Consider the following 14,620-nt stretch of genomic DNA (forward strand, 5'->3'; position numbering starts at 1 on the left):
CTGCAAACAGTGAGAAGGAGATGATAGATAGATAGATTAGATAGATATGACTTCAGTCATTCTTTTCCATTTCTAATACCTGCTGTTTAGGATAACGCTTATTGTGCTCTTTCGCTATGATCTCTATATCTGAAAATGGTTACTTCTTTTAAAGTTACAATCAGTGGGCCAGACCTGCAGCTGGTGTAAACTGGAACCACTACCACTGAAGTCAATGGAGCTACAGCAATTGACAATCTGGCCCAGTGCCTTATCAGGTAACACAAAAACAATACACTCTGGAGGCCTTCAAAGTTACTTAACTGGACAACAAACAGTTAAAAACAAACAGTCTTTTCCCTTAGAGCACTGAAAAGCTACAGAACTGAGACATCAGAATCTAGAGATACCAATGGCTAGATGATAACTCCAGACAGGTAAAATTGTATAGAGCGGATAAGGTCTGCACTGAAGGAGAAATCAAAGCATGCTCACTTGCTGTATGAGATAACAACCTGCTTCAGAGAGAGGCTGATGCTGCAATGCCAGAAGCTTCCGCAACAGTCCACTGTGAAAATGAGGAGCTCTTAAGAATAACAGGTGCAGCAACATCGTCTGGAGTGAGACTTTCTCTAAGGTGGGACAGATGAGGGATGTCTAAGGCCTGGTCTACACTACGACTTTAATTCGGATTTAGCTGCGTTAATCCGAATTAACCCTTCACCCGTCCACACTACAGAGCCAGTTAATTCGAATTAAAGGGCACTTAAAATCGATTTCTGTACTCCACCTCGACGAGCGGAGTAGCGCCTAAATCGATTTTGTTAATTCGAATTAGGGTTAGTGTGGCCGCACACCACCGAATTACTGTGGTTAAATTAATGGGGTAGTGTGGCCGCACACCACCGAATTAATGTGGTTAAAAACCGAATTAATGTGCTTAGTGTGGCCGCGCACAATCGAATTTATACAACCTGTTTCCCAAATTCGAATTATCTAAATTCGGATTAATCCCGTAGTGTAGACATACCCTAACACTCTGCCACTGGTTTGAGACTTAAAATGCCACTTATATATTTTAGTGCGGACTTCAGCAATTAAATGTAGGATTTGCAATGGCTCTCAATGATTAAGACCTTGGCTGTGAGGGCAGGCATTTTAAATCTGAATTAACTAGGGTTACCATATGTCCGGATTTTCCCAGACATGTCCGGCTTTTTGGTCCTCAAATCCCCGTCCGGGAGGAATTTCCAAAAAGCTGAACATGTCCGGGAAAATAGGGAGGCATGGTAAGGCGACCGCCTCCTCCCCGGGGTTCAACTTTTCCGGCTCCCGCCGCTCTCACCAGCGCAGCAGCAGCCGGAGCCCGGGAGGAGGCGGCTGCGAGCTGGGATGCCGCCGGGCGGCGCCGCTCGGCCAGGGCTGGGGCTGGGCCGGAGCCGCTCGGCGGAACTGGGGCCCGAGCCGAGCCAGAGCCGCTGGCACCGGGGCTGGGTCTGGGGGTGCTCGGCCAGCACCGCTCGGCCAGGGCCAGGCCGGAGCGGCTCAGCCGGGCCGGTGGGGCCGGGGGTGCTCGGACGCTGGCCGGAACCGAGGCCCGAGCCGGAGCGACCAGGGCTGGGGGTGCTTGGCCAGCGCCGCTCGGCCGGAGCCAGTGGGGCCGGGGGTGCTCGGCCGCTGGCTGGCGGCTGGAACCGGGGCCCAAGCCGAGCTGGGCTGGAGCGACCGAGGCTGGGGGTGCTCGGCCACCGGCCGGTGCCGCTCGACCAGGGCCGGGGGTGCTCGGCCGCTGGCCGGCGTCCGGAACCGGGACCCGAGCCAAGCCGGAGCGACCGGGGCTGGGGGTGCTCGGCCGGCACCCCAGGGCCCGAGCCAGGCCGGAACCACCGGGGCCGGAACCACCGGGGCCAGAGCCTCTTGGCCGGCCGCCGGAGGGAGCCGCTCGGCCAGGGAGGGCGGACTGGGCCGCGTCTCCTCGCGCCCCCCTCCAGCCCCAGCCCCAGCTTACCTGCTGCCTGCCTGTTTCAGGCTTCCCGCGAACATTTGATTCGCAGGAAGCAGGGGAGGGGGAGGAGCAGGGGGTGGAGTGTTCAGGGGAGGGGGCGGAGTTGGGGCGGGGCCGGGGCCCCTTGGAGTGTCCTCTTTTTCAGGGGCTCCAATATGGTAACTCTAAATTAACAACCGTGACTTCAGTAGAGTTAACCTAGGTGTACACTGATGTAAGAGAGCTCAGACTCAGGCCTTGTGTATTTAAATCCCTCCTTTCCCCTCCTTGTATCTTTTCTCCCCTCACTGTCAGTTCTCGCATATTTCTCCCAGCCTATCACGTGACATGACGTTTCATTTCATTTTATTTATTTTACAAATTTACATTTGAAATTATTTGTATTTAAAAATTCTGATGATCTTTTACACAACATTAATGTTAAGGATCTTTCTATGTGTCTTGTTGTTCTTGTAAAATCACAATAAGATAAAAGCATGTGACACTTCTTTGCCTCTTGCCTTACTTCACACCAGAATTGTGCATTAATCAGCACTGCCATACAGTCTGTCATGTCTCATTACTTCAGGAAAATGCACTCTTGATTATCCTGAATCAATCCTATGGTACAAACCCCATGGTTTTCTTGACATACATATGATGTTCTGAATATCTATTTTGGCCAATGGCATTGCTATATTGCTCAACCCATTACTCCACTTTGAATTCTGAAGCAGACAGACACTCAGCCACAAGGTACAGATGTGACCAAAATTGAAAAGAAAAGCAGTTTATGTACTGTACCACATTAACAGCTAAAATCGTTCCACATCACTGAGTTTGCCACAAAGAGGGACTGACTGGAATAGAAAAATGTGTTATCCTTATCAAGGCAATTAAAAGCACCATTTAAAAACAACAGTGACTAACGCAAAAACAATCAAACGGTATTTGTATTAAAAATTGTAAAAACAGTAACTACACTCCTCAGCATTTGATGACGTTTAACTTTAACTTATCTAAAAAACACAAAACAAAACAGATTCAAAGAAAACATAAGTTCAAATAGCTGAGGTATTTAAGAGAGGGACTTTTCCTCAATGAAAAAAAAATCAGAAAGGAGAGATTAAAAAAAGAGACCTGATCAAAACAAACTGATCTTGCCAGCAATCTTCTGTTTTTCCCCCTGAATATATTTATGTTCCACATCTAGTCACAACCCAGATTTCCCCCCAGCCCTATTCTCCAGTGAAGTCAAAAGCATCCGTTCATAACAGTCTGTTGCCATGTTAATGGTAACAGCACATTATCAATTCCTCACTTTGTATTTGAAGAAAAATAAAATAGGACGAGAAAGGATGTGAAGAAGAAACCTTTATTTAAAGCATGAACAGTAAAGCTGGAAGAAAAAAAACAGAAGGTGGTGAAACATAAGAAGAAATGGATGTAAACTGAGTTAAAAGAGGGTAGTGCTGGGGCCAGTATTTCAAAAGGCCTCCAAAAACATGCTTGGCAGCCACAAACGCTCCTTTTCCATCTGCAAATACATTCATTTCCAAATTTTGCAGGTGCAGTTGTGGCCGTCCCTTTCCAAATTTGGTCCCTGCATAAAAGCTGTACATTGCCTTCCTCAAGGAAAATGCAGAGCTGGCAGTGGGATTCAGATTAGGGGCACAATCCACCATGGTGCTGAGCGACTCCTACAAGATGCAGAGTACTCTGATCTTCCTACACAGACAATAAACCAAATCCTCTAAGGTGCAGCATGCCGCCTGTGAGGTGCTGTATGCTTTCGAACCCCACTGACTGCAATGCGAGGAAAGGTGCTCAGCATCTTGCAGGATTGGGCCCCAGAGGCTCAATTCTGCAAGGGGACAAACACTAATACCACTCAAAACAATGGGCTTAAATTCTACAAGGTACTGAATGCCTCCTGCAAAATGGAATTTTTAAAAAAGGCACTGCAAGATGCACACCACCATGCAAGATCATGCCTGAAGATTGGAATGATCTAGGGACTAAAATGCAATCTCCACACTTCTCCTGGAATTGTCTGCAGTGAGTGGGCACTGACTGACACTTGTTCAGAAAACAGTATTACACCCACATGAGAAGCAGCCATGAGAGCATGTGGGGTCTGTTTGCAGAACAACAGTACAATGAGAACAAGTTGGTTTGCTCTAGACATTATACAAAGGCTTATTTTTAAGCACAAATGGTTGGAAGGATGCCTTCTCTGAGTTAACAGCAAATAAAAGGCAGATTTATAATTTCTAATCTATGCAAATATCTACTCTGCAGGGCATCACAAAGACTGCTTTATCAGACACCATGCAAATCCAAGGCGCTTTAAATATCCAAAGCAGACACAGCATCTCCACCTGTGATGGCTGGTAACTCGGAGAACAGCTGGATGACTGGAAAAGTTGTTGTTTAACTAGCCTGTAATTGAAATAGTGCCTGCCATGAATAAATCTTTTGCTAATGTGCCAAGACCCCTACTCCCAACCCAATTGCTTGTGCTATAGTTGCCATTAAGGGCAGATAGTTTGAGAAATCCTAGAAAAATCTGTGGATAAACCAGGTAGCAAAACTATGTGAACACTTAAATAATAAAACTGCCACTGATTACGCAGCAAAAAGAGCCTGCACTTATATTAGACTCTGCTATGAATTTCTAAACTGGAAAGGAACTTTTATCAAAAATTTCTTGGTGTAGTTTTCTGCCACCATGGACTTTCTGTTATCTTACTCACTCATCCAATGATGAGTTATCATGATGTGCATTTATAAAGGCAACCATCACCATAGTTCATGGGCTCACTTCACGTGATTTAGATGAAGAGTCAATATCATCTTCCCAAATACAGGGCCCTGTTTAGGTGACTAATAAGTTGATCTGTAGTCAGTTTATTACTAATTCTCCTGTCTAAGCAAGGCAGGGCTTCAGGAGTCTCTACCCCACCCTGCGGATCCCAGTCCTTTTTAACTGATGGACAATTGTTATGTTAAAAGGCGTAACAGCCTTCCTATATCATTCCACGGCGTTAAGGTGAATTTGCCCCCCCACCCCCCGGGTGGGATTTCCAGAAGCGCTCAGTGTTGGCCTAACTCTGCTCCCATTGAAGTCAATGGTAAAACTCCTCAATTATGCCACTGCTGAGTGCTTCTTAAAACCCAACCAGTAAATGTCTGGTCAGCTGTGCCATCTTGGGTGGACCAGCAGGAGCGTAATACTGACAGTGGCAATTTGTTCCCGGCTCCCCTAACTTTCACCCACCAGGCTGGGAACTATTTCCCAATTTCCTCTTAAATCCTAGCATTTCTCCCCTTTGATCTTGTCTGCTCCTTAGTCACAGTTACTGGATGCTGATGTGCAATTGAGTTGTCGCTATCTGGAGGTGTTAGATGGAGTCAAGCTCATTCTATCTTTAAAGTGATAGAATTTACATTTCTGGGGTATAGTTTCCTCTCACCAGTATTTTCCCAATGTATGGAGTACTGTCATATTAGAGTCCATGTGTCACAGGGAGATTGCAGGAGAGCACACAGCCAATTGGACATCCTACCTTCCCTCCACCCACACAGCCCAAAGGCCAAGGATGATTCCCCCCTCTTCCATACCACAAGGAGTGGGATCTGGGCTCTTGGTTGTCCCTTCACTCCTGGAAGTCGGGAGGGGCATTTGGCTCATAAACCACTGCAGAACCACACTTCCGAATCTTATAGAGCAGGGGCAGAGAAAACTTTGCCAGTAAACGAAATGCCTGGAATTTTGAATATTTGTGGACTATGTGTATATTTGTTGCCCTGAACACTTTATATAACAATCCAGGAATATTAATCAAAGCCAGGAATTCCAGGCCCTGCAGTTAGTGGAAAGCCTAGATTAAGAGAGGAGTTATAGATCACACTCTAAACATGACCAGGCTTAGGCTTAGACATATTTCAAGCAAGAGCAAAATTCCTGAAGTAAGGCGCTCACCACCAGCAAGGCTCTCTCATTGGCTTCACAGGCAGTAAAATTTTTGGTTTGTTTTTGGTAGTTTTGCACCTTTAAATGGAGTGTTTGATCAGAAGAAGATACTCGAAAAAAATCAAATTCCAATTAATACAATTTGTAATTAACAGGCCAGATACAAGGCTGCTGCTAGCATACACTAAGGAGCAGTACTTCCAGGAAGGGGAGCTCTGGAAACTCCATCAGGAGGACCACAGCCAGCCAATACACCCTCAAATATGGAAGATGGCCTAGCACTGATCCTATGGAGCACTGACTAGAAGTTAAAGCTGCCTCTCCTAGAAATAGGGTAGTCAAATCCCCATCATGGGGAGCAGCTGCCTCGCGTGGAGCAGTGGTCGTATGAAGTTCTCTGTTTGTCTGTGGGTTGTTGTCATTACTTTAAGTTTGACTATTCTCCATAACCATCCGGTTATTCAAGATTTGTCAGAAATTATTAGACTCTTTGCCTAGCTAGTCTTCTCTCAACTGATCTTTGATGCTTCAGACAGATAACCTCCACTTCCCATGGTGGAAGGGGGAATTCTTCCTGATCCCCACAAGTGAGCATCCCATGCCCCGAAAAACAAAATTTCTTGTCCTTATCTGGATTTGCTTAGCTAAACATTAGGTACAATAAGATTTTCCAGCTCCTTGATACCTAGGAGCAATTTTGCCTTGACAGACCACTGTAGAATGATGATGGGGGTCGTGTTTCCTTTTTTTTATTCTAAATTTACTGCCCTTTAATTTCCAGAGTCTCTTTGTTCTCATAACAAGTAACATAATAGAAAGACAGAAGCCACATATTTCCACTGTATCCTCCATAATTTTAATGCCTTTATAAATATAATATACTGTACCAGAGATCCATTAGGGAGTTACCATCACTGTAGCCACTTAATGAGAAAAACTGTCAACCACAGCTTAAAGAAGCACAAAATGTAATTATAGGAATCCACAGCCACTCAAACCTGCAGTACTCGCAAGTACAACAGAGGTTTAAAAGGCCTCAATTACCTTCCCAAAAAATTACTTACAGCAAGACTGTCAAATGCCTAACACACCTGTGCATGGTAGTTTCTCTTCTCCTCTGTGAGAGCTACCAGCACTGCAGGTCACAGCATCCAAGGATATGTCTACACTGCAGTAAAACATCCACAGCTGGCCTGCGTCTGCTGACTTGGCCTCTCAGGGCTATATAATTGCAGTGTAGATGTTCGGGCTCAGATTGGAGCCCCTCCCTGGGCTCAGGGACCCTGCGAGATGGGAGGGTCACAGAGCCCAGGCTCCAACTTGAGCCCGAACATCTACACTGCAATTTTATAGCCATGCAGCCAAAGCTTGAGGCAGCTGACATGGGCCCATTGCAGGGTTTTTTTTACTACAGTGTAGAACATATCCCATGGGCCACTATTGCCCCTTCCACCTAGGTGGGCAGGCCGGGGTGAAGAAAAGACAGTGCCTTAAGTCTGTCCCCCAATGTGTACACTAAGAGGAATGAGACCTGCTGAAGGGCTGGCATGAGTTTCTTCCCCCCTACCCTGAAGCAAGTGGGGAACCAGGGAATAAATTAGGACTGAGTCACAATTCACTCTCTAGGCAACCTCTTATCCAGGGCAGATTTTATTGTCAGTCTAGTCACCAATTTGGCAGGAAGATCTGTCAGAGCCTAAATATCCAATGGTGAAAGGACAGGGTGGCAAAGGTGTTCCTTTTAAAACTAGGGCTGTCAAACGATTTAAAAAATTAATCGCGATTAATTGCAGTTTTAATTGCACTGTCAATAATAGAATATCATTTAAATATTTTTGGATGTTTTCTACATTTTCAAATATATTGATTTCAATTACAACACAGAATGCGAAGTGCACAGTGCTCACTTTGTATTATTTTTAATAATCTCAATCATGAAAGTCCATTACAGGTAGGACCCCATAATGTAAACAAACTTGTTCGCCTTAGCGATTGGCTGAACAAGAAGTAGGACTGAGTGTACTTGTAGGCGCTAAAGTTTTATTTTTGAGTGCAGTTATGTAACCAAAAAAAAAAAATCTACATTTGCAAATTGCACTTTCATGATAAAGAGATTGCACTACAGTATTTATATGAGGTGAGTTGAAAAATACTATTTCTTTTGTTTATCTTTATTACAATGCAAATATCTGTAACCAAAAATAATACAAAGTGAGCACTGTACACTTCACATTCTGTGTTGTAATTGAAATCAATATATTTGAAAATGTAGAAAATCATCCAAAAATATTTATAATAATTTAAATTGGTATTCTATTATTGTTTAACTGTGTGTTTAAAATGGCAATTAATCAAGATTAATTTGTTTTGAGTTAATCGCTTGAGTTAACTGCAATCGACAGCCCTATTTAAAACTAAAAAACCTCCCAAATTAAATCCACCACTTTCCTGACAAGAAAGAAATCCCCAATTTTCATGTAGAAAATATGTAAAACTCAGTGGTTTACGTGCCCCCTTCATTCACTTGCTCTACAAAAGCCAGCCACTGTTTCCTGAATTTTGTTGTCATCATGGTGGAAAGTGACGCATAAACAGTGAACTTATATAAAATAAGGTTTGAAATTAAAAACAAAAAAACGTTAATTGCAATCCTGTCATGAACTGCAGGAGGAGAAAGAAAATCACAAGAAAGAAAAATACGTCTAGAAAACAAAACAGATTTATTTACAGCAGAAGTTATTAAAGAATATAAAGTAGAAACCAAAAATGTAAACAGATGTTATGTGTGTAAGGCTTGTAGAAGAACACACGAAAGCACATGAAGATCTGGCAACTATATTACCCTTCCAACTGATCCAGACTCAGAGGTGAAATGGGGACAGACACATGGATAGAGTTGAAGCAGCAGACTGCAACTTTTATTACTCAAACACAAGGGAGGGGCGTGACCCATACTCTCCTATACCAGGCATTTAAGTGGTTCCACTGCAGGAGTTAGGGGGCTCCTACCATATACTCCATAATTCGGGGTAGGCTCTCCTCAGCCAATTCCCCAGGACTCAGCTTGCTCTGAGTCTTAGCCCCTCCCCCCAGATGAGGGGGTCAGAGGATGCCAAAGGGTAAGGACTTTGTCCCATAAGGGCCACAAGATCTGACCCTATGCCATGAGCCCAAGGCCCATCAGCAAAATCCCAGGTCTTTTTCCTCTGGGCCCATTCATTGTACCCTTTTAACTGCACTGGAAACCAGCAGTAAATTGCTACAAATTAACAACTCTACCAAGTACATCAGTTAGGTACTAAGCGCATTCCTACTTAACCCACTGTGACTCCAAGATGCTGAAAAGAAGGCAAAAATGCTCCCTGGGTTTCTGCCAATTGGCCCTGTGAAAGGTAAAATTCCATCATGGTCCCCAAACAGGCGACAGGCTAGACTCACAGCATCTGCCAGGCCAGATTCCCATTTCTAGTTCAGGGTGGGTAGGGCAGGCTTCTGGAATGGAGCCGAAAGAGGCTCTGCACTGCCTGTGCTCCATGTTAAATCCCTGGAGCTGGGCTAGGCAGATCAGTGCCCCTCTCCATCAACCGGTCAATGGGCGCCAGAGACTCCAACAGACAGGGAGGAGCTACATGGAGCCCCTCAGTGAGTGTCTCCCTCCCTCGCTGCTGGGGCTGTCCCTCTTCGCCGCTGGCCCCATCAAGTTCCCCCACCAGTTGATGCAGGCAGGTAGCATTTTTATCTCCTGTTTTTAACGTGTATTTTATCATCTCGTTTTTGCAGAACACTAGCTGATGTAACACACAGAGTAAATCTTTTCAAATGGATATGCCAACTGGTCATTTCTCTCACTGGTTTTACTTGCAACTGGACAGGAAAGGAACAAAATAAATGACACAAAATCTTAAAAATCAAAACCAAAAAGAGTAATTGTCCATTCATACCCAGCTATGCCACAGATTTACTATTAACAGCGCGACCAGAAGGAATTCACATACCTTGTGACCTCCTGCTGCAGTCGGGACACATTGGGCACATAGAACATTACCCCAAAGAAAAGCAAAGGCTCATTGGCAAATTTGTCCAGCTGTTTCTTCAGAGGTTTTTCCAGTTCTACCCATCGTGCTTGCTGGCTCTTGCTGAGAAACCAAAGGCCAAAGTAGTGTGTCTAGATAAAGAAGTAAAATAGAGACAGTTTATTTTCTGAGCCAGTTTACCAAGCCCACACACAACTGAGGTCATAAATACAAATAAGAATGGAAGGCAATAGTGTGTCAATTTTCCCAACCCAGATGCAAGCCCAAAGTTGTCTTTTGCTTTCTCTTTTACTTCTTAGGACTAATTTGAAGAAGATGTCAAATAATTTTTGAAATACAGTGTACATCACAATGCAGGATCAGTGCTTTTCACTACAGCAGTCGTGTTAGTCTGTATCCGCAAAAAGAACAGGAGTACTTGTGGCACCTTAGAGACTAACAAATTTGTTAGTCTCTAAGGTGCCACAAGTACTCCTGTTCTTTTTGCTTTTCACTACTGTCTATACAGGGTTGAACGTTAAGGATATGTCTACTCAGCAATTAAACACCCACAGCTGGCCTGTGTCAGCTGACTCAGGCTCACAGGGATTGGGCTGTGAGGCTGTAAAACTGCGGTGTAGATATGCATCTGTTGCAGAAAAAGTAGATGCCAACTGCTAAGTTGAAAAATACCTCTTCTATAGGAGGGTTTTGAGAGGGGTGTGGTGGTAGTCCTTTCCCCCCCCCCACCCCCATCTAGCACAATGAGATACAAAGAATCTACACATGGAACTTTAGGATTAAAATAAAAGATTTTATACACATTAAGACTTTTTTCATGAAGTTTTGAAAGGTCTCGAATTCTTTCTGTATCAATATGAAAACACATTATAACAGCTCAATTCCCCCCCCCCCCCAAACAAATGTTTTCTGGCCAGCTCTAGTACTAATAAGCCCTTAAAGTGTGATGTTAGCATGTGTTAGAAATCATCGATATTTCTGTCTAAAAAACACATGAAGACAGTATATCTACTGTCCAAGAAATTCCATGTCATGTACATAAGGCTGGTGCCATATGGAACATAAGGCAATTTTTAGAAAACTCTGGAAGAAAACTGTACCAACTTTTTTTTCACTACAGCTCTTTGTATGTGTGTGAAAGGTACCAAACTGAATTCTAGCAACATGTTCTCTTTCTATCCACAAAATGGGTACACCAGGGGTAGTGCCATCGCAAACTTCCCCTCACAGTACCACTTTGAAGTACAGTTCATTGCAAGTGCTGCTTCAGTCACTACTGGCCTCTTTGCTGAAATAGTTTACAGTGTTGCAATTTCTGCTAGTTGTGGCTGTGGGTTTTTTAATGTGGATACTTGTCCAATGAAAACTGGTGATCTGTGTGAAATGAGCTATTTATCTTAATCCAAAGAGCCATCAGAGGGTACCAACTTTTGGGAATGATATATCTGGGCTTGTTCTGAATCATTTGCCTAGAGATGAAAGGCACTCTATTCCGTGACAATACCCAGAAGGCAGAGTCTCCGTACTTGTGAATTATAAACCTTGCTATACAGGAGGTCAGTAATCTTCAGGTTGTTTAATTCCTTTAGCATTATAAAATATTTGAAAGTGTCAAGAATTAATGCCTCAGTGAACTTTCTTTTCTTTTAAGTCAGGTAGCTGAGATTCAGTTAATTGGTACAACTTTTTTATGAGTCATTTATCACATACATAGAAAACTACTCTGTGCACTCACAAGTGTATCCAGCCTTTCAGTTTGTGACTTACTTCTCCTCCCTTAAAGCATTTAGCATATCACTTCTTCTACATTCCATAAATGCCCACTGTACTTTCCACCTTTTCTTCCACAGGTCATCATTCAATTATCTGAGATGCATACTGCCCTTGGACTGCCTGTTACATCTACCAGAACATGCCAGAAGTTTAGAAGTCAGAGGTGAATTCACTTCATTTTCCTTGGAAAGTTTAAAGTAGTTCAAAATGTTTGATTTTATTTTTTCTTAGTTTTTATTCCCAGGGTAAAATGACTTCTGCTGTTCAAAGCCTCTTATTCACAGTGTTTATATTTTTTTCCTAGCCTTTGAATAACAGATGTAAACTTTAGACTACAAATAATCTTGGTTATTTGGGTGATTTTTAAGATCGCTGACATTGGAAACTTCAATCCAAGATGACACAGATTACTGCAAGCCCTTTAATAACTTGAAAGTTCAGTACAGTATCTTCAGTAAGGCCTGTGTCATTTCATGTTGAATGTGAACTAGTTAGTTTCAAGAGTTCATGTATTAAAAGATTTCTTCTGAAAGGTGGTAAAATTACTATACTTTAGTCTACTCCCACACATTCCTTTTCCTTGCAATCTCTCCTCTCCTCCCACCTGCAACTAAATCTAATCTAACCTAGCAATGAATTAGTAAGGAAGGAACATTCATTTGATGATTACATATATGGAATGATTATGTAGCAGGAAATTAGTTTTAACTGTGTGATTATTATTTTTTTAAGTTTATACTTTCGGATGCATTGTTGCGTCTAAATGTTTTATTCTGCCCATTCCTTTAAAATCTTGATGGAAATTCTACATTGATTTTAAACAAAACAGGGACCGTTTGCCTCACCTTACCAAACAACAGTAAAGAGTAGGGCAGAAGTCATAATTTTCAAACAGCCTTGCCTATAATATGCATCGTATTTTACATTTTTATTTAAATACACTTTTCCATCAGAATTTGAGGTGGTTGGAATTTTTCTTTAAATAAAAAGTTGCAAAAAGTTCCAACATTTTCAACATTGTTTCCATTTTACAGGGTTTAATATACTTTTTAATATATTTCATATATTTCTATTGAAATTTTTATCAAAGACTTTATTGAAATGTTTAGTTTTACTTTAAACTGGGTACCAGTATAACCCTTCCTCCTATTGTTCTCTACTAATGTACCTCAACCCTGACGTGGAGGGACCCCAACTATAGGGATGAAAGGGCAGAACATTTCAATATCTGTTCAGTTGTTGGCCTCTTAGAATCATAGGGTTAAAAGAGACCGCAAGGGTCATCTAGTCTAACCCCCTACCAACATGCAGGATTTGTTGGGTCGAAACCATCCAAGACAGATGGCTATCCAGCCTCCTTTGTGAAAACCTCTAGTGAAGGAGATTCTACAACTTTCCTAGGCAGTCTGTTCCACTGTCCTACTGTTCTTACAGTTGGGAAGTTTTCACTGAGGACAAGTCTACCCAGGGACACATAACAAAGGTGAGCCAAATTAACTGAAGGTGTGAAGTTAAAGTGCATTAATGCACTTTACATGGTGGGTTCAAAGATATAATAATCAATTCATTAAAAATGAACGAGACCTTTATTAATACAAAACTTTGTTGTAAAGGCTTAAAAATCCCACAACTTTAAGTTTAATAAATTTTTGCTATACAGTAGTACCTCAGACTTACAAACACCTTGGGAATGAATGGAGGTTGTTCATAACTCTGAAACGTTTATAACTGAACAAAACCTTATAGTTATTCTTTCAAAAGTTTACAACTGAACACTGACTTAATATAGCTTTGAAACTCTACTATGCAGAAGAAAAATGCTGCTTTCCCTTTATTTTTTTAATAGTTTATGTTTAACACAGTACTGTACTGTATTTGCCCTTTTTTTTCCCCTGTCTCTGTGGCTGCCTGATTGCAAATGAAGTGTGTGGTTGACTGGTCGGTTCCTAACGCTAAACTTCTACTGTAACCTGCAGTCTATAATAGAGACGTCCCTACTCATTTGTCAGACAGCATGGTGGGAATGCCTGGAGGAGAAAGGCTAATAACACCTATTGAAGTAATTAACTTAAATCAAAGGAATCTAGTGACTCAACACTGATTGGTATATTCAGCTATAAAGCCAAGTATAAATTGAACTTTAAGCAAGAGGAAGAGTCCCTGCTGCTTTAGCCATAAAGCATCAGCATACCTCTAATAGAAGAGTTCCCCCTAATCCCATGCTAGGATATCAGTTCAATACTGATTTAGAGGGGAGATCACCACTTACGGTACTACAGCTGCTTGTTCTTGGAAGGTTCTCCCATTCATGTACTGATTGGGTATAATCCTGTTTAGTCTGAGACTGAGACAAGTCAGACACATTTGAGGCAGTAGGACTGCAGAATGCAGGACTTCCTGTTATGTCCAGCCAGTACTTGGATGGGAACTCTTCAAAGAAAAGCCCAGAGTACTGTAGTAAGAGGTGCTGATGATTCAGTAAGTAGCACTCTTCCCTCTGCCTCAGTACTGAACCAGTGATCCATGTGAAGTTCTGTGGCACCATATGGTGCTAGAGGTGCCATTTTTCTTACACCCAACCCCATTATGCCTGGCTACTGAGAGTAGCATAATATCAAGGTAAAGTTTGCAGTGCATGCTTAATATCAACCAACTAATCTATTAATCAGTTAAAAAGTGCATTCCTGATTTTCATATCCTTAACCAAAATAAAAAAGAAACAGTTTCATAGCCAGCTAGCACAGCAAAATTCTTCTGTAATAGTTAATACAGATACTCCTCTCCAATAAAAGAACTGGTGTAAGTCCTATTATGCTAAATTCCTCTGTGTGTGTGTGTGTGTGTGTGTGTGTGTGTGTGTGTGTGTGTGTGTGT

General features: G+C 42.5%; 1 protein-coding gene across 1 annotated transcript in view; it reads right to left on the bottom strand.

Moving 5' to 3' along the window:
- Window positions 1-14,620, bottom strand: part of PTPN14 (protein tyrosine phosphatase non-receptor type 14) — a 186,439-nt gene that overhangs the window by 84,723 nt on the left and 87,096 nt on the right. The window contains exon 3 of the mRNA XM_029912843.1: window positions 9,935-10,104. Within this exon, the coding sequence (XP_029768703.1) occupies window positions 9,935-10,104 (170 nt within the window). The remainder of the gene's footprint in view (window positions 1-9,934; window positions 10,105-14,620) is intronic.

This window comes from Terrapene carolina, unplaced genomic scaffold (genome assembly GCF_002925995.2).
Source record: "Terrapene carolina triunguis isolate 2854851 unplaced genomic scaffold, T_m_triunguis-2.0 Scaffold262, whole genome shotgun sequence".
Taxonomy (NCBI): domain Eukaryota; kingdom Metazoa; phylum Chordata; order Testudines; family Emydidae; genus Terrapene; species Terrapene triunguis.